Source organism: Rhinopithecus roxellana, chromosome 8 (assembly GCF_007565055.1).
Source record: "Rhinopithecus roxellana isolate Shanxi Qingling chromosome 8, ASM756505v1, whole genome shotgun sequence".
NCBI classification, from domain to species: domain Eukaryota; kingdom Metazoa; phylum Chordata; class Mammalia; order Primates; family Cercopithecidae; genus Rhinopithecus; species Rhinopithecus roxellana.
In genome coordinates, this window is record NC_044556.1 from 89,265,738 (window position 1) to 89,286,228 (window position 20,491).

At 42.2% G+C, this 20,491-nt stretch overlaps 1 protein-coding gene across 2 annotated transcripts; it reads right to left on the minus strand.

The window, feature by feature from the left end:
- Positions 1 to 2,841: 2,841 nt before the first annotated feature.
- Positions 2,842 to 20,170, minus strand: SDE2 (SDE2 telomere maintenance homolog). Of its 2 annotated transcripts, none has more exons than XM_030936834.1 (7): positions 19,992 to 20,170; positions 16,069 to 16,186; positions 13,952 to 14,063; positions 13,452 to 13,621; positions 11,958 to 12,078; positions 7,970 to 8,462; positions 2,842 to 3,581 (listed from the first exon to the last, which is right to left on the minus strand). In XM_030936834.1, the coding sequence occupies exons 1-7, from the start codon at positions 20,109 to 20,111 to the stop codon at positions 3,492 to 3,494; spliced, it is 1,224 nt and encodes a 407-aa protein (XP_030792694.1). In that variant the 5' UTR covers positions 20,112 to 20,170; the 3' UTR covers positions 2,842 to 3,491. The 2 variants fall into 2 exon arrangements, with proteins under 2 accessions (XP_030792694.1, XP_010380333.2); XM_010382031.2 differs by lacking the exon at positions 2,842 to 3,581 and adding an exon at positions 4,800 to 5,594 and having other exon boundaries at positions 19,992 to 20,167.
- Between the last annotated feature and the right edge of the window lie 321 nt (positions 20,171 to 20,491).

The following is a 20,491-nucleotide window of genomic DNA, read 5'->3' on the forward strand; positions in this document are numbered from 1 at the left end:
ATATTTAATTCCCTCTTGCAAACTCCTATTTGAACTCACAAAAGGAATATGAGGAAGCTTGCGGTATAAGCACTAGAAGAGGAAGGAGGAAGGTAGTTATCTCCAAATCAAAATGTGTGGGTGAGTGAAATGGACCCACAGCAAAAGCCCATTAACATCCCTATGCACAGATCAGTGAGGGCTGGAAGAACTACAGCCACCTATGAGAGTGGCAAGATGGTCAGTTTCTGCTCATCAGCAGCCTCCTTACTTCTAGCCTTTAATGCTACGAGAGGGGGCAATTACAAAACTCATATTTTCATTTTGCCAGTCAAGGTCCATTTGCCTGCGGGGAGCAGGGCAACAGCTGCTCACACTCCCATGCTAAATAAAGCAGGGCCCAGCTAGAGCTCTGGCAACCTGAAGAGGATAACCAGGCCAATTAGGAAAGGGGCACTGGCCCAGCCAGCTTCATGCTGCCACAAAAGAAAAATTATTTGGGCATGGCTGCCTGAGTCTCCCAAAGACGAACCTCTAATCTTATAAAGTAAACCTTCACTAGGCCGGGCACAGTGGCTCACACCTGTAATCTCAGCACTTTAGGAGGCCGAGGTGGGTGGATCCCGAGGTCAGGAGATCGACACCATCCCGGCTAACACGGTGAAACCCCATCTCTACTAAAAATACAAAAAAATTAGCCGGGTATGGTGGCACGCGCCTGTAGTCCCAGCTACTTGGGACGCTGAGGCAGGAGAATGGCATGAACCTGAGACTGTGCTACTGCACGCCAGCCTGGGCAACAGACTCCATCTAAATAAAAAAAAAAAAATATTAACCTTCACTAAATCTAAATGTTTCCAAACTTCTCCCTTTGAGTGTGCTTTTTAAGATCTGAACAGGCATCCACATAATTTGAAGAAAACTGTTTCCAACTACCCAGACTGGAAAAATAATCCTCCCTAAGCAACAAAACATACTGTGGTAGCCACAAAAACATGCCTCTCAGATCTCCTGCTGTGGGGGGGCCACTGGGTTCACACTTAGGCCACACTTTCTGGGGACTCTATAGCCAATGAGCACAGTGCAGACACTAAGGCAGGCCCATTCCGGCAAGATGCCAACTCCTCCAAAAGGCAACTTTAGTTTGAAGACTCTCCATCAACTTAGCTGTATTACAGAAATCATCTGAAGAACACAGAGAAGTGTTTGGTGGGCGGGGCGGGGGAGGAGAGAGACTCGAGATTGAGACTGAGGCTTAGTATATGTATAACTGAAGTCCCAGGAGAGAAACAACACGGGTCAGGAAAAAGACCTGAGGAAATAATGGCTGACACTTTCCTATATTTGATTAAACAGCATAAATTTAGAGCCAAGAAGTTCATCAAATTCCAGGATAAATACATAGAACACCACACCTGAAAGCTGCCAAAGAGAAAGACGCATTCTATAAAGGGAACAACTGCCGGGCGCGGTGGCTCAAGCCTGTAATCCCAGCACTTTGGGAGGCCGAGACGGGCGGATCACAAGGTCAGGAGATCGAGACCATCCTGGCTAACCCGGTCCTGGCTAACCCGGTGAAACCCCGTCTCTACTAAAAAATACAAAAAACTAGCCGGGCGAGGTGGTGGGTGCCTGTAGTCCCAGCTACTCGGGAGGCTGAGGCAGGAGAATGGCGTAAACCCGGGAGGCGGAGCTTGCAGTGAGCTGAGATCTGGCCACTGCACTCCAGCCTGGGTGACAGAGCAAGACTCCGTCTCAAAAAAAAAAAAAAAAAAGGGAACAACTATTCGAATATCCACTGACTTGTCATCAGAAACAAAGAAGATCAGAAGACAGTGGAACAAGATCTGTGAAGAGATTTTTATTTTTTTGAGACAGGGTCTCACTGTCACCCAAGCTGGAGTGCAGTGGCACAATCTTGGCTCATTGCAACCTCCGCCTCCTGGGTTCCAGCAATTCTCATGCCTAAGCCTCTCAAGTAGCTGAGATTACAGGCACGTGCCACCACACCTGGCTACTTTTTTGTATTTTTAGTAGAGATGGGGTTTCATCATGTTGGCCAGGCGGGTCTTGAACTCCTGACCTAACACGATCCACCCACCCAGCCTTCCAAAAGTGCTGGGATTACAGGCCTGAGCCACTGCACTCAGCCAAGGAATTCTTTTTAAAAAAGAGAAAACTGGCCAGGCGCAGTGGCTCAGGCCTGTAATCCCAGCACTTTGGGAGGCCGAGAAGGGCGGATCACGAGGTCAGGAGATCGAGACCATCCTGGCTAACACGGTGAAACCCCGTCTCTACTAAAAAAATTAAAAAAAACTAGCTGGGCGTGGTGGCAGGCGCCTGTAGTCCCAGCTACTCCAGAGGCTGAGGCAGGAGAATGGCGTAAACCCGGGAGGCGGAGCTTGCAGTGAGCTGAGATCTGGCCTCTGCACTTCAGCCTGGGCGACACAGCGAGACTCCATCTCAAAAAAAAAAAAAAGAGAAAACTGGCCAGGCGCAGTGGTAATCCCAGCACGTTCGGAAGCTGAGGTGGGTGGATCACAAGGTCAGGAGTTGAGACCAGCCTGACCACATGCTACCAAATTAGCCGGGTGTGGTGGCACATGCCCAATCCCAGTCACTCAGGAGGCTGAGGCAGGAGAATTGCTTGAACCCAGGAGGTGGAAGATGCAGTGAGCTGAGATTGTGCCACTGCACTCCAGCCTGGGCAACAAGAGCGAAACTCCGTCTCAAAATAAAAAAAGGGAGAAAACTAATTTGTTGACAGGAGACACAAAAAATGCTACAGAAAATTCTTCAGGCTTAAGGGAAAGGCTATTAGATCTTCAAGAAGAAATGAAGAATATTAGAAATGGTAAATATGTGAATAGAAAAGATTTTATTTTTTCCTCTAAATTTCTTTAAAATACGTATCATTATTTAAAGCAGAAATTGTAACTTATGACAGGACTTACAATATATGTAGATTTAGTATGCACGACAACTACAGCATAAAAGACAGGTATGATAAATGGATGTACACACTTAAAAGATTTCTACATTTTATGTGACGTGGCACATCAACTCTAGGTAGACTGAAAAATTAAGAATGTATATTGTAATCACTAGAACATCCAACTCAAAAACATTATTAAAACAGTATAGCTAAAGAGTCAATAAATTAAAATACAATTATAAAATAATCTTATCTAAACAGGAAACATGTAAAATATTAGAAACCTATTAATAATTACATTTAATGTTAATAAACACTTATTAAAAGGCACAGATACAATATATAAAAATGCAAGACTCAAGTATATGTTTAAATAAACTACTTTAAATAGGCACAGAAGTACAAAGTAAATTAATAGAAAGAGGTATACTGTACAAACACTAAGCTTAAGAAGGCTGCAGTGGCTATATTCACATAAGATAAAGTAGATTTCTAACCCAAATTACCATAGACAGAGGGAAATTTCATAATGACAAAATAGTCAATACATTAGGAAGACATAACATAACCTAAGCTATTAGAGTTTCAAAATATGAAGACTGGTAGCATTTAAGAAATGGACAATTCCACAATCATAATTGAAGATTTTAACATCCTTTCTCAGCACCTGATAGAAATAAACAAAAAAATCAGTAAAGACATAGAAGATCTGAACAGTATTATCAACCACTTAATCTAATCGGTATTACAAACATATTAACCCAACAATTCAAATTATATATATATTTTTTTAGAGACATGGTCTCGCTATACGTTGCCCAGGCTGGTCTCGAAATGATCCTCCCACCTCAGCCTCCCAAAGTGCTGGGATTACACGCATGAGCCACCACACCTGGCCTAAAATATGCATTCTTTTAAACTGTGTGTGGTACATTCACCATGACAGACAACATATTGGGTCATAAAACAAGTCTCAATAAAACTAAGAGGATTGAAATCATAAAGAGGATATTTTCTGACCTCAATGGAATTAAAGTAGAAATTAGCAACAATAAGATATTAAGAGGAAAAAAAACAAATGTTTGCTAATCAGACAACCCACTTTTGATAATCCATGGGTCAAAGAAGAATTCAGGGGGGAAATCAGAAAATAATGAGGCTGGGTGTGGTGGCTCACACCTGTAATCCCAGCACTTTGGGAGGCCGAGGTGGGTGGATCACCTGAGGTCAGGAGTTCAAGACCAGCCTGGCCACTGTGGTGAAACCCCATCTCTACTAAAAATACAAAAATTAGCTAGGCATGGTGGCTGGAACCTGTAATCCCAGCTACTCAGGAGACTGAGGCAGGAGAATCACTTGAACCTGGGAGGCAGAGGTTACAGTGAGCTGAGATTGCACCATTGCACTCCAGCCTGGGCGACAAAAGTGAAATTCCATCTCAAAAAAAAAAAAAAGGAAAATTAGAACTGAATAATAAAAATACAACATAAAAAGGAAAATTAGAACGGAATAATAAAAATACAACATAATAAAATTGTAAAGTCACAAAGTAATGTTTAAAGGAAAATGTATGTATTTTAAATAACGTCTAAGATCAATGACCTAAGGCTTATCTTAAGGAACTAAAAAGATCAAAGGAAACTCAAGCTAAGTAGAAGAAAGAAAATAAAATAAATCAATTATATAAACAATTGAAAAAAATAAAACCAAAGGTTGGTTCTTTAAAAGTTAGGCGGGTGTGGATCATGAGCTCAGGAAATCGAGACCATCCTGTCTAACACAGTGAAACCCGTCTCTACCAAAAATACAAAAAATTAGCTGAGTGTGGTGGTGGGCACCTGTAGACCTAGCTACTCGGGAGGCTGAGGCATGAGAATGGCGTGAACCCAGGAGGCAGAGCTTGCAGTGAGCCGAGATGGCACTCCAGCCTGGACGACAGAGCAAGACTCTGTCTCAAAAAAATAAAAAATAATAAAAAATAAGAAACAAGTCAGATTAATAAAACTGATAAACCCCTACCCAACCTGATTAGGAAAGTGAGAACAGAAATTACCAGTATCATAATGAAAAGGAAATTATCAACACAGCCCCTACAGACATTAAATGGGTAACAAGGGACCATTATAAATAAACTTATATCTACAAATTTGATAACCTGGGTCAAAAGGATAGATTCCTTGGATAGATTCATTACCTAAATGACACAAGATCAAACCAAAAAATGTGAATAGCCCTATATTTATTAAGTACATTACAGAAAACTAGACAAAGAAAATTTAAGGCCCAGATGGTTTCAGACGTTAACTCTACAGATCTAACAAGGAAAAAGGGGATAGTTAGAATTGGGTTACTAAAAAGTTAGCTTTTAATATCAACAGGAATACTGGTCAAGAGTCCACATTATGCAGGTTATAAATGGTAGACACTATAAAGCAATAGGAATCAGCTCTGATGACACTCATTTTTTCTTCCCTTTCAAAGGCTTGGCAAATAAAGCCGGGTCAATTTGCTCCTTTGCTAGTCCTCTGACAGAGAAGAGTCTTGCTGCCCGCTCCTGCAGAGTGCCCCCACATTTCAGTCCAAGGGCTATCAGTTCACATTTGAGCTTCTCCAAACCCAGCAACTCCAGTTCTGCAACAGAGCTGAATGCCAATAAATCTATAGTTTCCTTATCAATAACCTGGGGGAAAAAAATAAAGTATTTAAAACAGGCTTCTTCCTCTGAATAAAGACTCAAAATTTTTTAACTGTAGAGTACCTTTTATTTCTTGAGACTTTTTCATTTAATTTGCCACATCCCGCAACTGAATTTTAATCATCCCTCCACATGTTATTCCAGAAGTATTCTCAATACACATAAAAACTAATTTTTCATCTATACATTTAGAAAAAAGCATTCAGAACAGTAACAGAAGTATAGCATTCCCAAACAGATTTTTAATATTGCTTTCTTTTCTGATTTTTCTAGTAAAAATCTAAACAGTAAAATATAGCCAGCCTATCCCCACACTATTCCCACAGAAAAGAGTAGGCACTCCTAAAAGCTTAATGAGAATCCCAAGCTTCTGAATCTACTAATTCCATAATCTTAATGCTTTCTGTTCTAATTGAGTAATTAAGACCAACCGTCAGAGCTCCCCCTTATATAACAAACTCAAATGCTGTTCAATAGACTCGCAACTGTTCTACTCACCAAGTGCCTTTATAGACTTTAAGACAAAATTAGCCTGTAATCCCAGCCCTTTGGGAGATGGAGGCAGGTGGAACACTGGAAGTTAGGAATCCGAAACCAGCTTGGTCAACATGGTAAAACCCCATCTCTACTAAAAATGCAAAAATTAGCCAGGTGTGGTGGCGCATGCCTGTAGTCTCAGCTACTCTGGAGACTAAGACAGGAGAATCACTTGAACCTGGGAGGTGGAGCAGAAATCACACCACTGCACTCCAGCCTGAGCAACAGAGTAAGACTCTGTCTTAAAAAAAAAAAAAAGACAAAATTAAATATTGCTAATGATACCTTGAAAAGAATGAAAATGTTCATCTTTGGATGATTTTTAAAAACTACATTCAAAGAATAACTTTCTTTCACAGTTTTAAAATATTAAAGAGCTCTGGAGACAAACTCTATCTTTCTAGTTGATCTTTGTTTTCTTAAAAAAGCTATTTTGTTAGATTTCTGGGAGTTAACCTTGGCTTATTTGTGACCAAATTCTAAAATACCACTTATGTGTGTTTAAATAATCACACCTGGTTGTTAGGAATACAGCAGCTATTACTACAACATCAAGAACAAAACTCCATGGCTAACATTGAAAAATATCAGGTTTTATCCTATGATTCCGTTTTTATTTTTCTAAGACTTCAGTCCGGATAAAGCTCTTATCTAATGCATACACGTAATATAAATATTATATGCTTACAACTCCAGAGACTGTAAGGCCCTTAGCATAAAAAAATTCCAATATTCTCACCAGAAAGGGCAATTTATGCATTTTTACTTACTGGGGGTAGGGGAAGGTGCTGGCTAAATGAATGGTAGGTTTTGTGTTTATCGAAGGAAATTAAGTAGTTTAGGTTTCACCTATTCTAAAAAGCAAACCATTAGATCAAAGAACATTAGGGATTTTTGCCGGAAGCCAGTCCATTGTAGACAGTGAAAAACCAACTTTTTGAGAGAATGAAATGAAAATGCTTTTTTTATTTTACTATTATTTTTTGAGATGGAGTCTCCCTCTGTCGCGCAGGCTGGAGTACAGTGGTACAATCTCATTATTTCACTGCAACCTCTGCCTCCCAGAGCACAAGCGATTCTCGTGCCTCGGCCTCCTGAGTAGCTGGGATTACAGGCATGCACCACTATGCCTGGCTACTTTTTGTTGTTGTTGTATTTTTAATAGAGGCAGGGTTTCACCATGCTGGCCAGGCTGGCCTCAAGCTCCTGACCTCAAGTGATCTGCCTGCCTCGGCCTCCCAAAGTGCTGGGATTACAGGCATGAGCCATCACACCTGGCTGAAGATGCCTTTTTTAAAAGGCTGACTGTGGGTACTTAAGATTTAATGATAAATTTAAAAGGAGAGATTCCTCTTCTATAGAAGAGGTCTTCACATGCAGCTGAAACTATTGTTCAAACTATCCTCACATTAGAAAAAGCTGAGTAGCAATTTAGTGACAGGAAAAATGAGCACATTTCATCAAATCTAAAATGCCATCGATCGTAATATACTCTTGTTCATGTATTACTAAGAATAAACAATACCAATTAAGCTATAATATGTTATACACATCTTAGACATGCTAAAATGTGGAAAACATGCATCTTACAATTGATACACTATGGAATCAAGGACACCACCTAGTGGCAACATACTATAAATGCCAGAGCTTAAAAAGAGTCTTTTGGGGAACAAGGCAAGCTTCACCATAATCCGTACTTCTTAAAATCAAACAAGCCTTTCACTAAGCAGCTGAGGAGGAGAAGCATATTTCCATTTTAATGACTTATTGTGGAGATTAAATTGATTTAGCTCTAGATATCAACCCCAAAACATACTTACTGTGTCTCCTAGCTGGCTTTCCTGCAGTTTGACAAAGGCAACGTTTTCCCTTTCTTCAGGTGCTACCTCGGCAACTCTTTCCCCATCAGTCCTTTCTTTTGTCTCTTTATCCTTATTCAGTCCAGCCCCAGTGGGTTCCTCTTCTATGGGTTCTTTACTCTCTGCCTTCTTCTCCTGGGTCTCTTCTGTTTCTGTAACCATCCCGCTTTCCATATGCTCTTTGGACTCCCCCAGCCCAGCACATAAGTCTTCTGAAATATGCCTCCCAGAGTCAGTCACCGGGATCTGCAGTTGTTCTGGTGATCCACGGTCTGTATTCACTACTCTCGCCCTCTGAGAACTACTGGGAAATTTGGCTACCATCTCGACACCAACACTGCCAATTTTTGGAGCATGGAAACCCAATCCTGAAGTGCTTGGTGCTTCTTCACTGTCATCATCTGAGCTCTCAGAGCTGGACCCTTCTGCAGTCTCTAGTCCCTCCATGCCCAACCTGTCAGAAGCAACAGAAAGGTTTAACAGCATTTGTAGCTTCTATGTGAATTAAAGAATTGGCTGGGCGCAGTGGCTCAGGCCTGTAATCCCAGGACTTTGGGAGACCAAGGCAGGCAGATCACAAGGTCAGGAGTTTGAGACCAGACTAGCCAACACAGTGAAACCCCATCTCTACTAAAAACACAAAAATTTGCCGGGTGTGGTGGCACGCGCCTAAAATCCCAGCTATTCAGGAGGCTGAGGTGGGAGAATCACCTGAACCCGGGAGGCAGAGGTTGCAGTGAGCTGAGATCATGCCATTGTACTCCAGCCTGGGTGACAGAGTAAGACTCCATCTCAAAAATAAATAAATAAAGCAAAGAGTTACAGTTTGTTCAGGAAACAGAATCTGTCTCTGCTAGCTTGAGATGAAGAACAGGCACATTTAGGAAAAACATATTCCAGAGCTTATAAACAGAAGGAAAAAATTTCAATGAGACTGGAACCAACTGTCCCAAAGATCCAAGAGAATCTCCTTTCTAAAGTTCTGAATCTCTAAAAGCAAAATTGATGTTGCTTAAAGTTTTTTTTTGCCGTATTACATTAACTTCGACCGTTGGAAATTAGATAAAATAATAGTTGGCCGGGTGTGGTGGCTCACGCCTGTAATCCCAGCACTTTGGGAGGCCAAGGCGGGTGGATCACAAGGTCAGGAGTTCAAGACCAGCCTGGCCAATATGGTGAAATCTCGTCTCTACTAAAAATACAAAAATTAGCTGGGCCTGGTGGCGGTGCCTGTAGTCCCAATTACTGGGGAGGCTGAGGCAGGGGAATCACTTAAACCCAGGAGGCAGAGGTTGCAGTGAGCCGTGATCACGCCACTGCACTCCAGCCTGGGCCACACAGTGAGACTCTGTCTCAAAAATAATTAATAATAATAATAATAATAATAATAGTTATAAAGAAAATCCAGCCAGGTGTGATGGCTCATGCCTGTAATCCCAGCACTTTGGGAGGCTGAGGTGGGTGGATCACTTGAGGTTAGGAGTTCAAAGCTAGCCTGGCCAACATGGTGAAACACCGTCTCTACTAAAAATACAAAAATTAGCCAGATGTGGTGGTGCATGGCTGTAGTCCCAGCTACTCAGGAGACTGAGGCAGGAGAATTGCTTGAACCTGGGAGGCGGAGGTTGCAGTAAGCCGAGATCATGCCATTGCACTCCAGCCTGGGTGACAGAGCAAGATTCTGTCTCTCTTTTTTTTTTTTTTTTTTGAGACGGAGTCTCGCTCTGTCACCCAGGCTGGAGTGCAGTGGCCAGATCTCAGCTCACTGCAAGCTCCGCCTCCCAGGTTCACGCCATTCTCCTGCCTCAGCCTCCCGAGTAGCTGGGACTACAGGCACCGCCACCTCGCCCGGCTAGTTTTTTGTATTTTTAGTAGAGACGGGGTTTCACCGTGTTAGCCAGGATGGTCTCGATCTCCTGACCTCGTGATCCGTCCGTCTCGGCCTCCAAAAGTGCTGGGATTACAGGCTTGAGCCACCACGCCCGGCCGCAAGATTCTGTCTCAAAAAAAAAAAGAAGGAAAGAAGAAAATTATTTGGTGCTGCTCCTTGACTTGATTGGTGAAAAAAAATAAAGAAAATCCTAGGAACAATTATTCTATTTTATAGAGGTGTTGCCCAATAATAAATATTAAAATACACACACACACACACACACACACACACACAATTTATAAATCCTATGCGTGGGCCAGAAGTGGTGGCTCACGCCTATAATCCCAGCACTTTGCGAGGTTGAGGCGGGAGGGTCACCTGAAGTCAGGAGTTTGAGACCAGCCTGGGCCAACATGCCAAAACCCTGTCTTCACAAAAAAATACAAAAACATCAGCTGGGTGTGGTGGTATTTGCCCTATCCCCAGCTACTCAGGAGGCTGAGATGGGAGGACAGCTTAAGCCTGGGAGGTCAAGGCTTCAGTGAGCCGAGATCGTGCCACTGCACTCCAACCTCAGCAACAGAGTGAGAACCTGTCTCAAAAAAAAAAAAAAAAAAAAAACCAATGCTTTATTAATAATTACTCAAACCCAGAAATTACCCAAATGTCTACCAAATGGAGACTGGATAAACAAACTGTGGTACGTTCATACCATGCAATGATACTGAGTAATAAAAAAGAATGAACTACTGATACATACACTACCATGGATGAATCTCAAAAGCTTTATATTAAGTGAGAAAAGCCAGACACTAAAGGCTATTTGAGGCCGGGCGCAGTGGCTCAAGCCTGTAATCCCAGCACTTTGGGAGGCCGAGACGGGCGGATCACGAGGTCATGAGATCGAGACCATCCTGGCTAAGACGGTGAAACCCTGTCTCTACTAAAAAATACAAAAACTAGCCGGGTGAGGTGGCGGGTGCCTGTAGTCCCAGCTACTCCAGAGGCTGAGGCAGGAGAATGGCGTAAACCCGGGAGGCGGAGCTTGCAGTGAACTGAGATGCGGTCACTGCACTCCAGCCTGGGCGACAGAGCGAGACTCTGTCTCAAAAAAAAAAAAAAAAAAAAAAAAAAAAAAGGCTATATGACATCCTAGGAAAGACTAAACCATAGTAACAAATATCACACTGGTGACCAATGGTTGCCAGGGTCTGGAGGTGGGAAAAGGGACTTAACTACAAAAGGGCACGTGGGAACTATTTCAGGTCATTAAAATACTATCTAGATTGTGGTGGTGGTTACGTGACTACATAGCATACATTTTTCAAAAGTCATAGAACCAATCAACCAAAAAGGGTGAATTTTGCTATATATAAATTATACCTCAGTAAACCTCATTTAAAAAAATACAAACCACAGGTAGTGTCACCACCCTTTCTCTCAGGAACATTTAATTCCCATTTCAGAAAGAACAAACATTGTATGCTGAACTCACAGTGTTATATGATCTTTGATTAACAATTATCTGTTTATCCCCAAAGGGGATAAACTTATTTTCAAGAACTTGGCCCAAGGGAAGTCACTGGCAACAAAGACGACCAACTAGAGGGACAAGAGAACTATCAGAAGAATGGACAAGAAAAAGTACTACTGTGCTTTTTACCCTCAAGTGCGAAAGTGGTGAAGAGAAGTCTGGCAAAGTGACCAGACCTCAATGACCGCAAAAAAACACAGAAAACAACCAGCTGGAAAGTACAGCTTGATTTCCACCTAGAATTTCTAAAAGTTAAACCCCCTCAACACCAAAAAAGTAATTCAAATATAAAGCTATTTTTATGTTTCAGTGTAAGGAAAAAATTCATCCTTTAAAAATTCAATTAATGGCATTCACAGCAGAAACCATTACCGCAGTATGTACAATGTGACAATCACTGAAACCTAAAGCCCGAAGCACTCTGGAAATTTTCTGAGCTCCCACCAAACATTACACAAAAATGTGTTTATGCCAGATAAACATGAGAAAATGTCTCATATCAGTCCTCAAAGATCAGTTGGGAATGAAAGTGAAACACTTACCAGAAGCATCTCCTCTTTCCCGCACTGGCTCCTCTGTCTGTTTTAGATTTGGTAGGCCATTGCCGTTTCCGATTCTCACTGATTTCTGCTGAAACCATCTTGCTGGAGGCAGCCTGCATACCTAACCAGAAATTTAAACAACTCAGTTTCTACTATAGGGACTGAGTTTAAAGAAATTATAAATAACATGGATTGCAAAAAGAGCTGCTATCTACAGTTCTAGATTTAAATTTCTTAAGATACCAACATTTTATACAGTTAATTCCAAATTTACACAGATTTAATAAACATTCTAGTCTAGGAGCAGATTTTTTTTTTTTTTTGAGACGGAGTCTTGCTCTGTCGCCCAGGCTGGAGTGCAGTGGCCGGATCTCAGCTCACTGCAAGCTCCGCCTCCCGGGTTCACGCCATTCTCCTGCCTCAGCCTCCCGAGTAGCTGGGACTACAGGCGCCCACGAGGTCGCCCGGCTAGTTTTTTGTATTTTTAGTAGAGACGGGGTTTCACCATGTTAGCCAGGATGGTCTTGATCTCCTGACCTCGTGATCCGCCCGTCTCGGCCTCCCAAAGTGCTGGGATTACAGGCTTGAGCCACCGCGCCCGGCCTAGGAGCAGATTTTTAAGGCACCATTGCACAATTTAGAACTTTTGAGACTGACAAGTTCATACTTAGCCCTCGCCAAACCTAATTATTTATTCCTGTGTTAGTTATTTGCATACACTTGTCTTTTTCCTGTTATGTCATGACCTTTTTGATGGAAAAAGATTGTTTCTTATTCAATTGTTCCCATACTAAGCCTGCCATAATGTTTTGGATGCTAAAAACAAAAGTTAATGATAATCATTCGCATTAAAAACTGACCTAAAACCGGCAGGAAATTCTTTGAGGTCTAGACATCTTCTGAAGACTTAGCTTATCTCTAAACACAAACAAAAATGTTCTTACCTGGGGCCCATGACCCCATGGAATTCAGGGGTTAAATATGCCAAATGTTTGCTGGGCACAGTAGCTCACGCTTGTAATCCCAGCACTTTGGGAGGCCAAGGCGGGCAGATCACAAGGTCAGGAGTTTGAGACCAGCCTGGCCAACATGGTGAAACCCTGTCTGTACTAAAAATATGAAAATTAACCAGACGTGGTGGTGCACGCCTGTAACCCCAGCTACTCCGGAGGCTGACACAGGAGAATTGCTTGAACCTGGGAGGCGGATGTTGCAGTGAGCCGAGATCGTGTCATTGCACTACAGCTCTGGGTGACAGAGCAAGACTCCATCTCGGGGGGAAAAAAAATGCCAAATGTTGTGTATGTGTTCTTTTTTTTAAAAATATACTGTGTTCATTTTTGAGGATAAAAGTTCCAAGGTTTTCATCAGATTCTCAAGACATCTGTAACCTAAAAAAAGCTTAAGAACTGCTCTTTGTGTGTAGTGTAGAGCAGTCTGAACAGCTGGCTTCAGGGGTGCCAGCTGAACACATTAAGGAATCCTCATTCTCACCTTTGAGGACGGAATCCTCCAGACGCTCAGCCATCTCATGGCACTGCTGCTGGTAGTCAGGGTTGGTGAAGCAGTGCTTGGGTTCTACAAGCTTCCGCTGCAGTCGCTCCAGCCGCTTCTGCTCCTTTTCAGCCTCTCGCTCGGCTTGTTGTTTTACCCATTCAGCCATTCTGGGGATGAGGGAGGAAGAGATGTAACTGAATGGATATATTACATACACACTTTTATATATAAAATGTCCCTCATGAATTAATGCACTTGTTCATACTGTGATAATTCTCTTAGAAAGGTGTGCCATGCTTACTACTAGCATATGGTACTGATCTTAACTAAATCCCAAAGATAATTATTAAATTATGGAAAATGTTAAATCTGATAATAAATTCAGATGTAAATATTTTAAGTTTCCATTTCCAATATGCATGGCATATGTATAATCACTACTGATAGGAAAGTATATGTCTCTCTTCAAAAAAAACAAAAAAAGGTGGGCATCCTACGCTTTTTCATGATTGACATCACGTAGTCTCCTTCCACTGAGATCCCGACAAGCTTCTCGATTGGTTGTCTTCTCAATCTGAGCACCAAGTGCTCGGAGCATAGATCCAAAACCTGAACAGATGTATTTGGAGAAAGCAGGTTAAAATGTGTTCAAGGATGAATAAAAGCAGAATTTGTGAAAACAATCTACATCACAAGATTAACAATGATCTCTACTTTCTTTTATTTTTTTTTTCTTTCAGAAAAGATGAACATCAAGGTTCTAATTCAGGCGGTGAAAGTAAAAGAACCTCATGCCTTTCACCCTTCATTTTATAGTTCTGAGATAAAATACCTAGCCTTCCCAAATCTAATTTTTTATCCTTGTGTTAGTTATTTGCACACAGGCATAATACCTGTACAGCTAGAATACTTAAAAAGCTTTACCCAATGACAGATATACCAAGATTCTCAGATTAAGGACTTAAAAAGTATATAGTGAGATTTTTCAATGAGTTTAGAAGGAAAGGCAATTTTAAGCTCTCACTGGCTGATACGACATGCTTCATTCACTCATTTTTTTTCCCCCTAAGAGATGGGGCCTTGCTCTGTCACCCAGGCTAGGGTGCAATGGCTTGATGCAATCAAAGCTCACCGCAGCCTTGAACTCCTGGGCATTGTCAATGGATCTTCTTACCACAGCTTCCCAAGTTGCTAGGATTACAGGCATGTGCCGACGCAGCTAGCTTTTTTTTTTTTTTGTAGACACCACGGTTTCACCATCTTACCCAGGCTAGTCTCAAACTCCTGGGTTCAAACAGTCCTCCCACCTTGGACTCTCAAAGTGTTGGGATTATAGTTGTGAGCCACCACACCTGGCCACATGCTTCATTATTTTTTTTTTGAGACAGAGTCTCACTGTGTCGCCCAGGCTGCAGTGCAGTGGCACAATCTCGGCTCACTGCAGCCTCCACCTCCCAGGTTCAAGTGATTCTTGTGCCTTAGCCTCCCAAGTAGCTGAGATTACAGGCGGGTACCACCACACCTGGCTAATCTTTATATCTCTAGTAGAGACGAGGTTTCGCCATGTTGGCCAGTCCGGTCTCGAACTCCTGACCCAGGTGATCCACCCACCTTGGCCTCCCAAAGTGCTGGGATTACAGGCGTGAGCCGCCATGCCCAGCCCATGCTTCATTCTTAATGACACGATTTCAAACAGGTGGATACAGTCTGAGACGTCAGCTCTCTGAAAACCAAACCAAATCACTGTAGATTTTGAGAAAGCTTAGGGATCACATGTTACTACATTAAGGAGAACACCAAGAACTGTTTATATTGTTTTCGCTCTTTGTCATTTTCTTTCTTAGTAGTTGTGTTAATACAAACAAAACCTCAATCTGCCTCAACTTGTAAACAATTGTGTTTCCTAAGGTAACTTTAGACTTCCTTTGGAACTATAATAATGAGAGAAAATTCTGATTAAAATGGAAGGAGATTTAGAAAAACAAAAACTATTTATTCAGCAAATTGAACAGAATAATGGCCATCTCTCTTCATCTAATTTTCCCCAAAGTTTTAGAGCCTGGGTTCCCTAAGAGCTATCCAGCTGAAGAAAGTGGGAATAGTATCATACAATATTTCTTCCTCGACAAAAATAAAAGACAGCCTGAGCAACATAGTGAAACTCCATCTCTACAAAAAACACAAAACTTAGCTAGGCATGGTGGCGTGTGCCTGTAGTCCCAGCTACCAGGGAAACTGAGGTGGGAGTATTGCTTGAGTTCAGGAGGTCAAGGCTGCAGTGAGCCATGATCACACCACTGTACTCCAGCCTGGGTGACAAAACAAGATGGTATCTCAAAAAAAAAAAAAAAAAAAAAAAAGAAAAAGAAAAAGAGAGAGAGAGAGAGAAAGAAAACAAAAGAATAAAAGAGAAAATGTCCAAAATCAGGTTAAGTAAATAAAAGAATTCATAAGGCAAAACAATATTGGCATACTAAAGAGACTAAGAAGTTTGTTAATTTAATACCATGGCTAAAGACAGCAAATGTCAGCAGCAGAATATAAAAATAAATAAATAAAAATAAATAAAGACTGCAAATGTGCTACAACTAAGTAGTCAATGTTCATGTCCTACCTCCTTTTCCACCACAAAGTCTGGGTTCCAAACTATAAACAGCTCCATGCTGCACTGTGTCACTGCTGTTAATGAGTGCTCCATTGCATTTCACAAAGAAGTTTTCCACTGGAACATCCTAGAGACAAATTTGGTTTTTTAATGCCTTTTATGAGATAATAATCTAAGTTTGTTACAAGGCGGGACCTAGCTGTCTTTTTATTACTCTGGTTACAATAGTGGGTGTTCAATTAATATTTGTTGAACTGAAAATGTAAACTACTGGGAGAAAAAAAGTCATTTCACATGATGCATTTTGGGTATAAATTTTTCCCAATATTACCTAATTATCACATATAGAAGAAACTTCAGTCTTTTCGGTCAAAACAAAAACTGCTTCTTCTTCTTTGATACGTAATCTAAGTCAAGGTAGAAGACTAAGCAGGACTCAGATTAAATAACTGTGGAGGTACCATTTTCTGACTTTCTTAAACAGGTAAAACTAAATTGAACATCAAAAGTAGTCCTCAATCCTAAAAAGTGCAGGTAGGAGGAATAAGAAGTAGAGAAGGAACGAGTCAAGAGTATGGTTTTTAATAAATCAATATAAGTACACCATGGGAGACATAAAAACATGAAAAATGAGCAAAAATGAGCAAAGTTGTTGAAGATGATGGGCAGCCCCAGATTCTGTGGCGCTGCCCCAAAGCCTACATGAATCAATACTCTCAGCAGTCCTGTAACCCAGTAAAAGCCCACTCTGGACCAAGGAAATACAGAATTACCAACCATCACCAGGCTGGTGGATGTATGGAGACTGAGCTATGTGATTATAGTTCTCTACCACAGTCACTGCCCAGCCAGGGCAGAACAGGTGGAGAGTTGGATTTATGTTATCTGGGGTTCTCCTAGGCAAATATAATGGCGGGAGGGAAGAGCACGGGAGCTCAGCTCAGGCTATTTGCAATGAGGTAACATGAAGGACTATTCTTGTCTTTAAAATACTGTATACCTTAACTGTTGTAAACATTTAATAAGATGGGTAATACATTTTGTATCTATTTAATGTTTACACATTAGAAGCCTTTTGTATGTCTAATGGGTAGGGTATTTTAAAAGATATTAATATGAAGGCAGAAAGTATACACCAAGGAAATTATGTACACTTCATTTCCAAACAGAATGGCTTATTAAACAAAACAACTGATCAACAGAATTGCATTTTCTACGTAAGATTCTTGTCAATGAAGTCACAAGCAGAAAAAAGGATACAACATTTAGACTCAATTTAACTGTTTTTAACCATTTGTGCATTGTAAAGTGCTTCAAACACAAATTACCATGTGTGTTTTAGCACAATCAGCCTACCGCTATCAGAGATAAACCTGTCAAACTTATTTATTCACTGCAACGAGGGGAACTGCACACCAGGAGTCATGGGTATCTCACCAACACAAAGAAAGGAGTGTCATTACAAGATTTGGGGCTAGGGTGGAGTTGAGGTGAAATTGACATCAAGCAGTATTTAAACACGTTCAAAATAAAACAGGACTGTATATAAAAACATCAACATCAGCTCCGGATTGTGAAGGCTCCTCTTTCCTTGGAAACTACAAATTTAAGATAAATGTGGAAAGTTGTGTCCAGAAACCCTTAATGGGAAGCTCTGTCCTGGGTTGGAAATCAAGAATGCTTCTCTACAGGGCAAGAGTGGGAGGGTTCACTCTTATTGAGAGAACTTCAAACAGCAAAATTCCTTAGATATTATTTGGTTTTCAAGACGGAGGTTTCTCAGTGAATAAGAAAGTAGCAGACCTTCATGGGGGTCGTTATGACATTATGACATATCACCATTTCCTATACTCTGTAGCTGTACAACGGTGTAGTGTGGGGGACACAAAAACAAACAAAAATTTTGCAGCTGGCTGTATTTGTGTCTGTTATCCCAGCCTGATGAAAAGCAGGGCAGATTTTTATTTTCTCAGTGGGAGTTAACACTATCTTCATCATGTGTCAGACTAGTTTTGTTTTTAAAAACATAGGTGTGAACTTGAGCTATTCTTATTTGTTCCAGTATCTCATCAAATACTCTTTTGTGTTTCTATTCATATTTGCTATGGTCATGTTTCTTAAGTTTCTGACTGAATCCACTCATTTATATTTCTTTTTTTTTGAGACGGAGTCTTGCTCTGTCACCCAGTTTGGAGTGCAATGGCTCAGTCTCGGCTCACTGCAACCTCCACCTCTCAGGTTCAAACGATTCTCCTGCTTCAGCCTCCCGAGTAGCTGGGATTACAGGCGTCTGCCGCCATGCCTAGCTAATTTTTGTGTATTTTTAGGAGAGATGGGGTTTCACCATGTTGGCCAAGCTGGCCTCGAACCTCTGACCTCAGGTGATCTGCCTGCCTCAACCTCCCTAAGTGTTGGGATTACAGGCGTGAGCCACCGCACCTGGCCTATTATTTCTTGCTTCCGATTTAAAAATAATTATTTCCAACATACCTCATGATTAAGATCCTATTTTTTCTGGTTTCACTTTGGATCAATTGTCAGCAAGTTTGAAAACTGTACTCATAGGCCCGAAAGAGAGGCTCAAGCCTGTAATCCCAGCACTTTGGGAGGCTGAGGTGAGAGGATCACCCGAGGTCAGGAGTTCAAGACCTGGCCAGCGTGGTGAAACTCCGTCTCTACTAAAAATACAAAAATTAGCCAGGCATGGTGGCTGGCGCCTGTAATCCCAGCTACTTGGGAGGCTGAGGCAGGAGAATCGCTTGAACTCAGGAGGCGGAGGTTGCAGTGGCCGAGATGGCGCCATTGCACTCCAGCTTGGGCAACAGGAGTGAAAATCCGCCGGTGGGGGGGGGGGGGGTTGGGCGGAGAGAGGAGAAAAGAAAACTGTACTCATGAGATAAGAATTATTTTCAAAGGAATTAGAATGCAATTATTTTCATGGTCAAGAACAGTTGTGCTTACAGTTTTTAGACTGGATTACAGAGCAGGAAGGAAAACATGGAAAGTGAAAAACCGTATTATTTGCAAACACACATTGCTTCTTCACGGAATCGATCCAAGTCTCTTAAAAATCTGGTTTAGACTGCAGTGTTAACATTTGTTAAGCTTATAAATAGTAAGCAGAGGAAATAGCCGAGGAAAGCATGGATGAGGTGCGGAAAGAAGAACAGAGTTCTAGATCAAGTGCCAACATTAAAATTAGATTCAGGGAAACCACTAAATTCTTTTGACAACCGGATAGGTTTAATATCTTATTGCTGGTAAAAGCTTACTTACTTGAGAGTTAAGTAAAAGCTCACGTGTAACTTGGGAAGTCCCTGGTAGGCTTTCACAAATGTGCATGGACAAATAAGACCATCAAATGATTAGTCAACACTTCTACATAACAGGCCCTAAGAACCCAGGCTCTCAACAGGACACACGTGTGAATGCTTGGTCACAACGAGTGACCAGAAGAATCAATTTTCTTCCCCAATCATCCTTTGGCCTGGGTTCGGATATGACATATTTCTCTAGGCTGGGGCTTCACAAGGCTGTGTGATGACTGAACAAAATACACGTCACATAACCACAGTAAGAAGGTGAAGACTGTAGCCTTAAAAATCAGCCTGCCCAACTGCCAGAAGACCGTTATTTTTACGGATAAAGAAAGAGAAACAAAGTATTTGTAACTATGAGCCGGACTAAGTGCCTCTAACAGTTTTTTTCTCCCTCTTGGTGGGGAGACAAAACCACCACCACAAAAGAAAAGTAAAGGAAGCTCTCTGTAACAGTTCGAAGCACCTTAACACTGAGGAACTCTCAGCCTCAAGAAGTGAAAACCCCAGAGAATAGAGGTACCCCGCCTCCCTCCTCCGGACAGACCTACTCCGCACCCAGCGCTGCCAACTGTCTGCCTCTTTCTCCTTCCTAACAGGAACCAAAATCCTCACCTGATCTTGGCAGTGCCGGTGGATAAAATCACGGACGGTGCACCGAGCCGAGGCACACCGCACCGCCTTGCACCCGAAGCCGGGACCGCGAATCCATACCAGCCCAGCGCCTTCCGCCATATCACCAACTCCCCGAACCTCTAGCCTCCCTGAGACACCAGGCGCCGTAACTCGCCCGGCGCATCTTGATGACGCGAGCATCTCCCAGCGCCCCGCCCCTCACGCTTCCATTCGCTCCTCCCCTCCCCTGGGGCTGGTCAAGTGAGTCGGACGGCCGGGCGGCGCGGGCTGGGGGAGGGGAACAGGAAAGGCCTGGCGGAGGCCGATAAGGCAGCAGAGCACTGGGCGAGGCGTTGTCAGGAGAAGTTGCTAGGGCGGGGCTCGAGGGACCGGCTATAAAAGGCTGGCGCTGGGTTAGGTTTCGAGCTTCCTGGCCATAAGTGATAAGGCTGTAAGTAAGCACCGCCCTGTGCTGTAGGCTTTGGCCTTTTTCCTCACAT

Coding starts and splice junctions, on each gene's coding strand:
- SDE2 (XM_010382031.2), bottom strand. CDS start 20,111: ATGGCGGAAGGCGCTGGGCTGGTATGGATTCGCGGTCCCGGCTTCGGG. Junction 16,187..19,991: donor ACCGGCACTGCCAAGATCAG/GTGAGGATTTTG, acceptor ATTTGTCTCTAG/GATGTTCCAGTGGAAAACTT. Junction 8,463..11,957: donor GGAAAGAGGAGATGCTTCTG/GTAAGTGTTTCA, acceptor TGCTTCTGACAG/GTTGGGCATGGAGGGACTAG.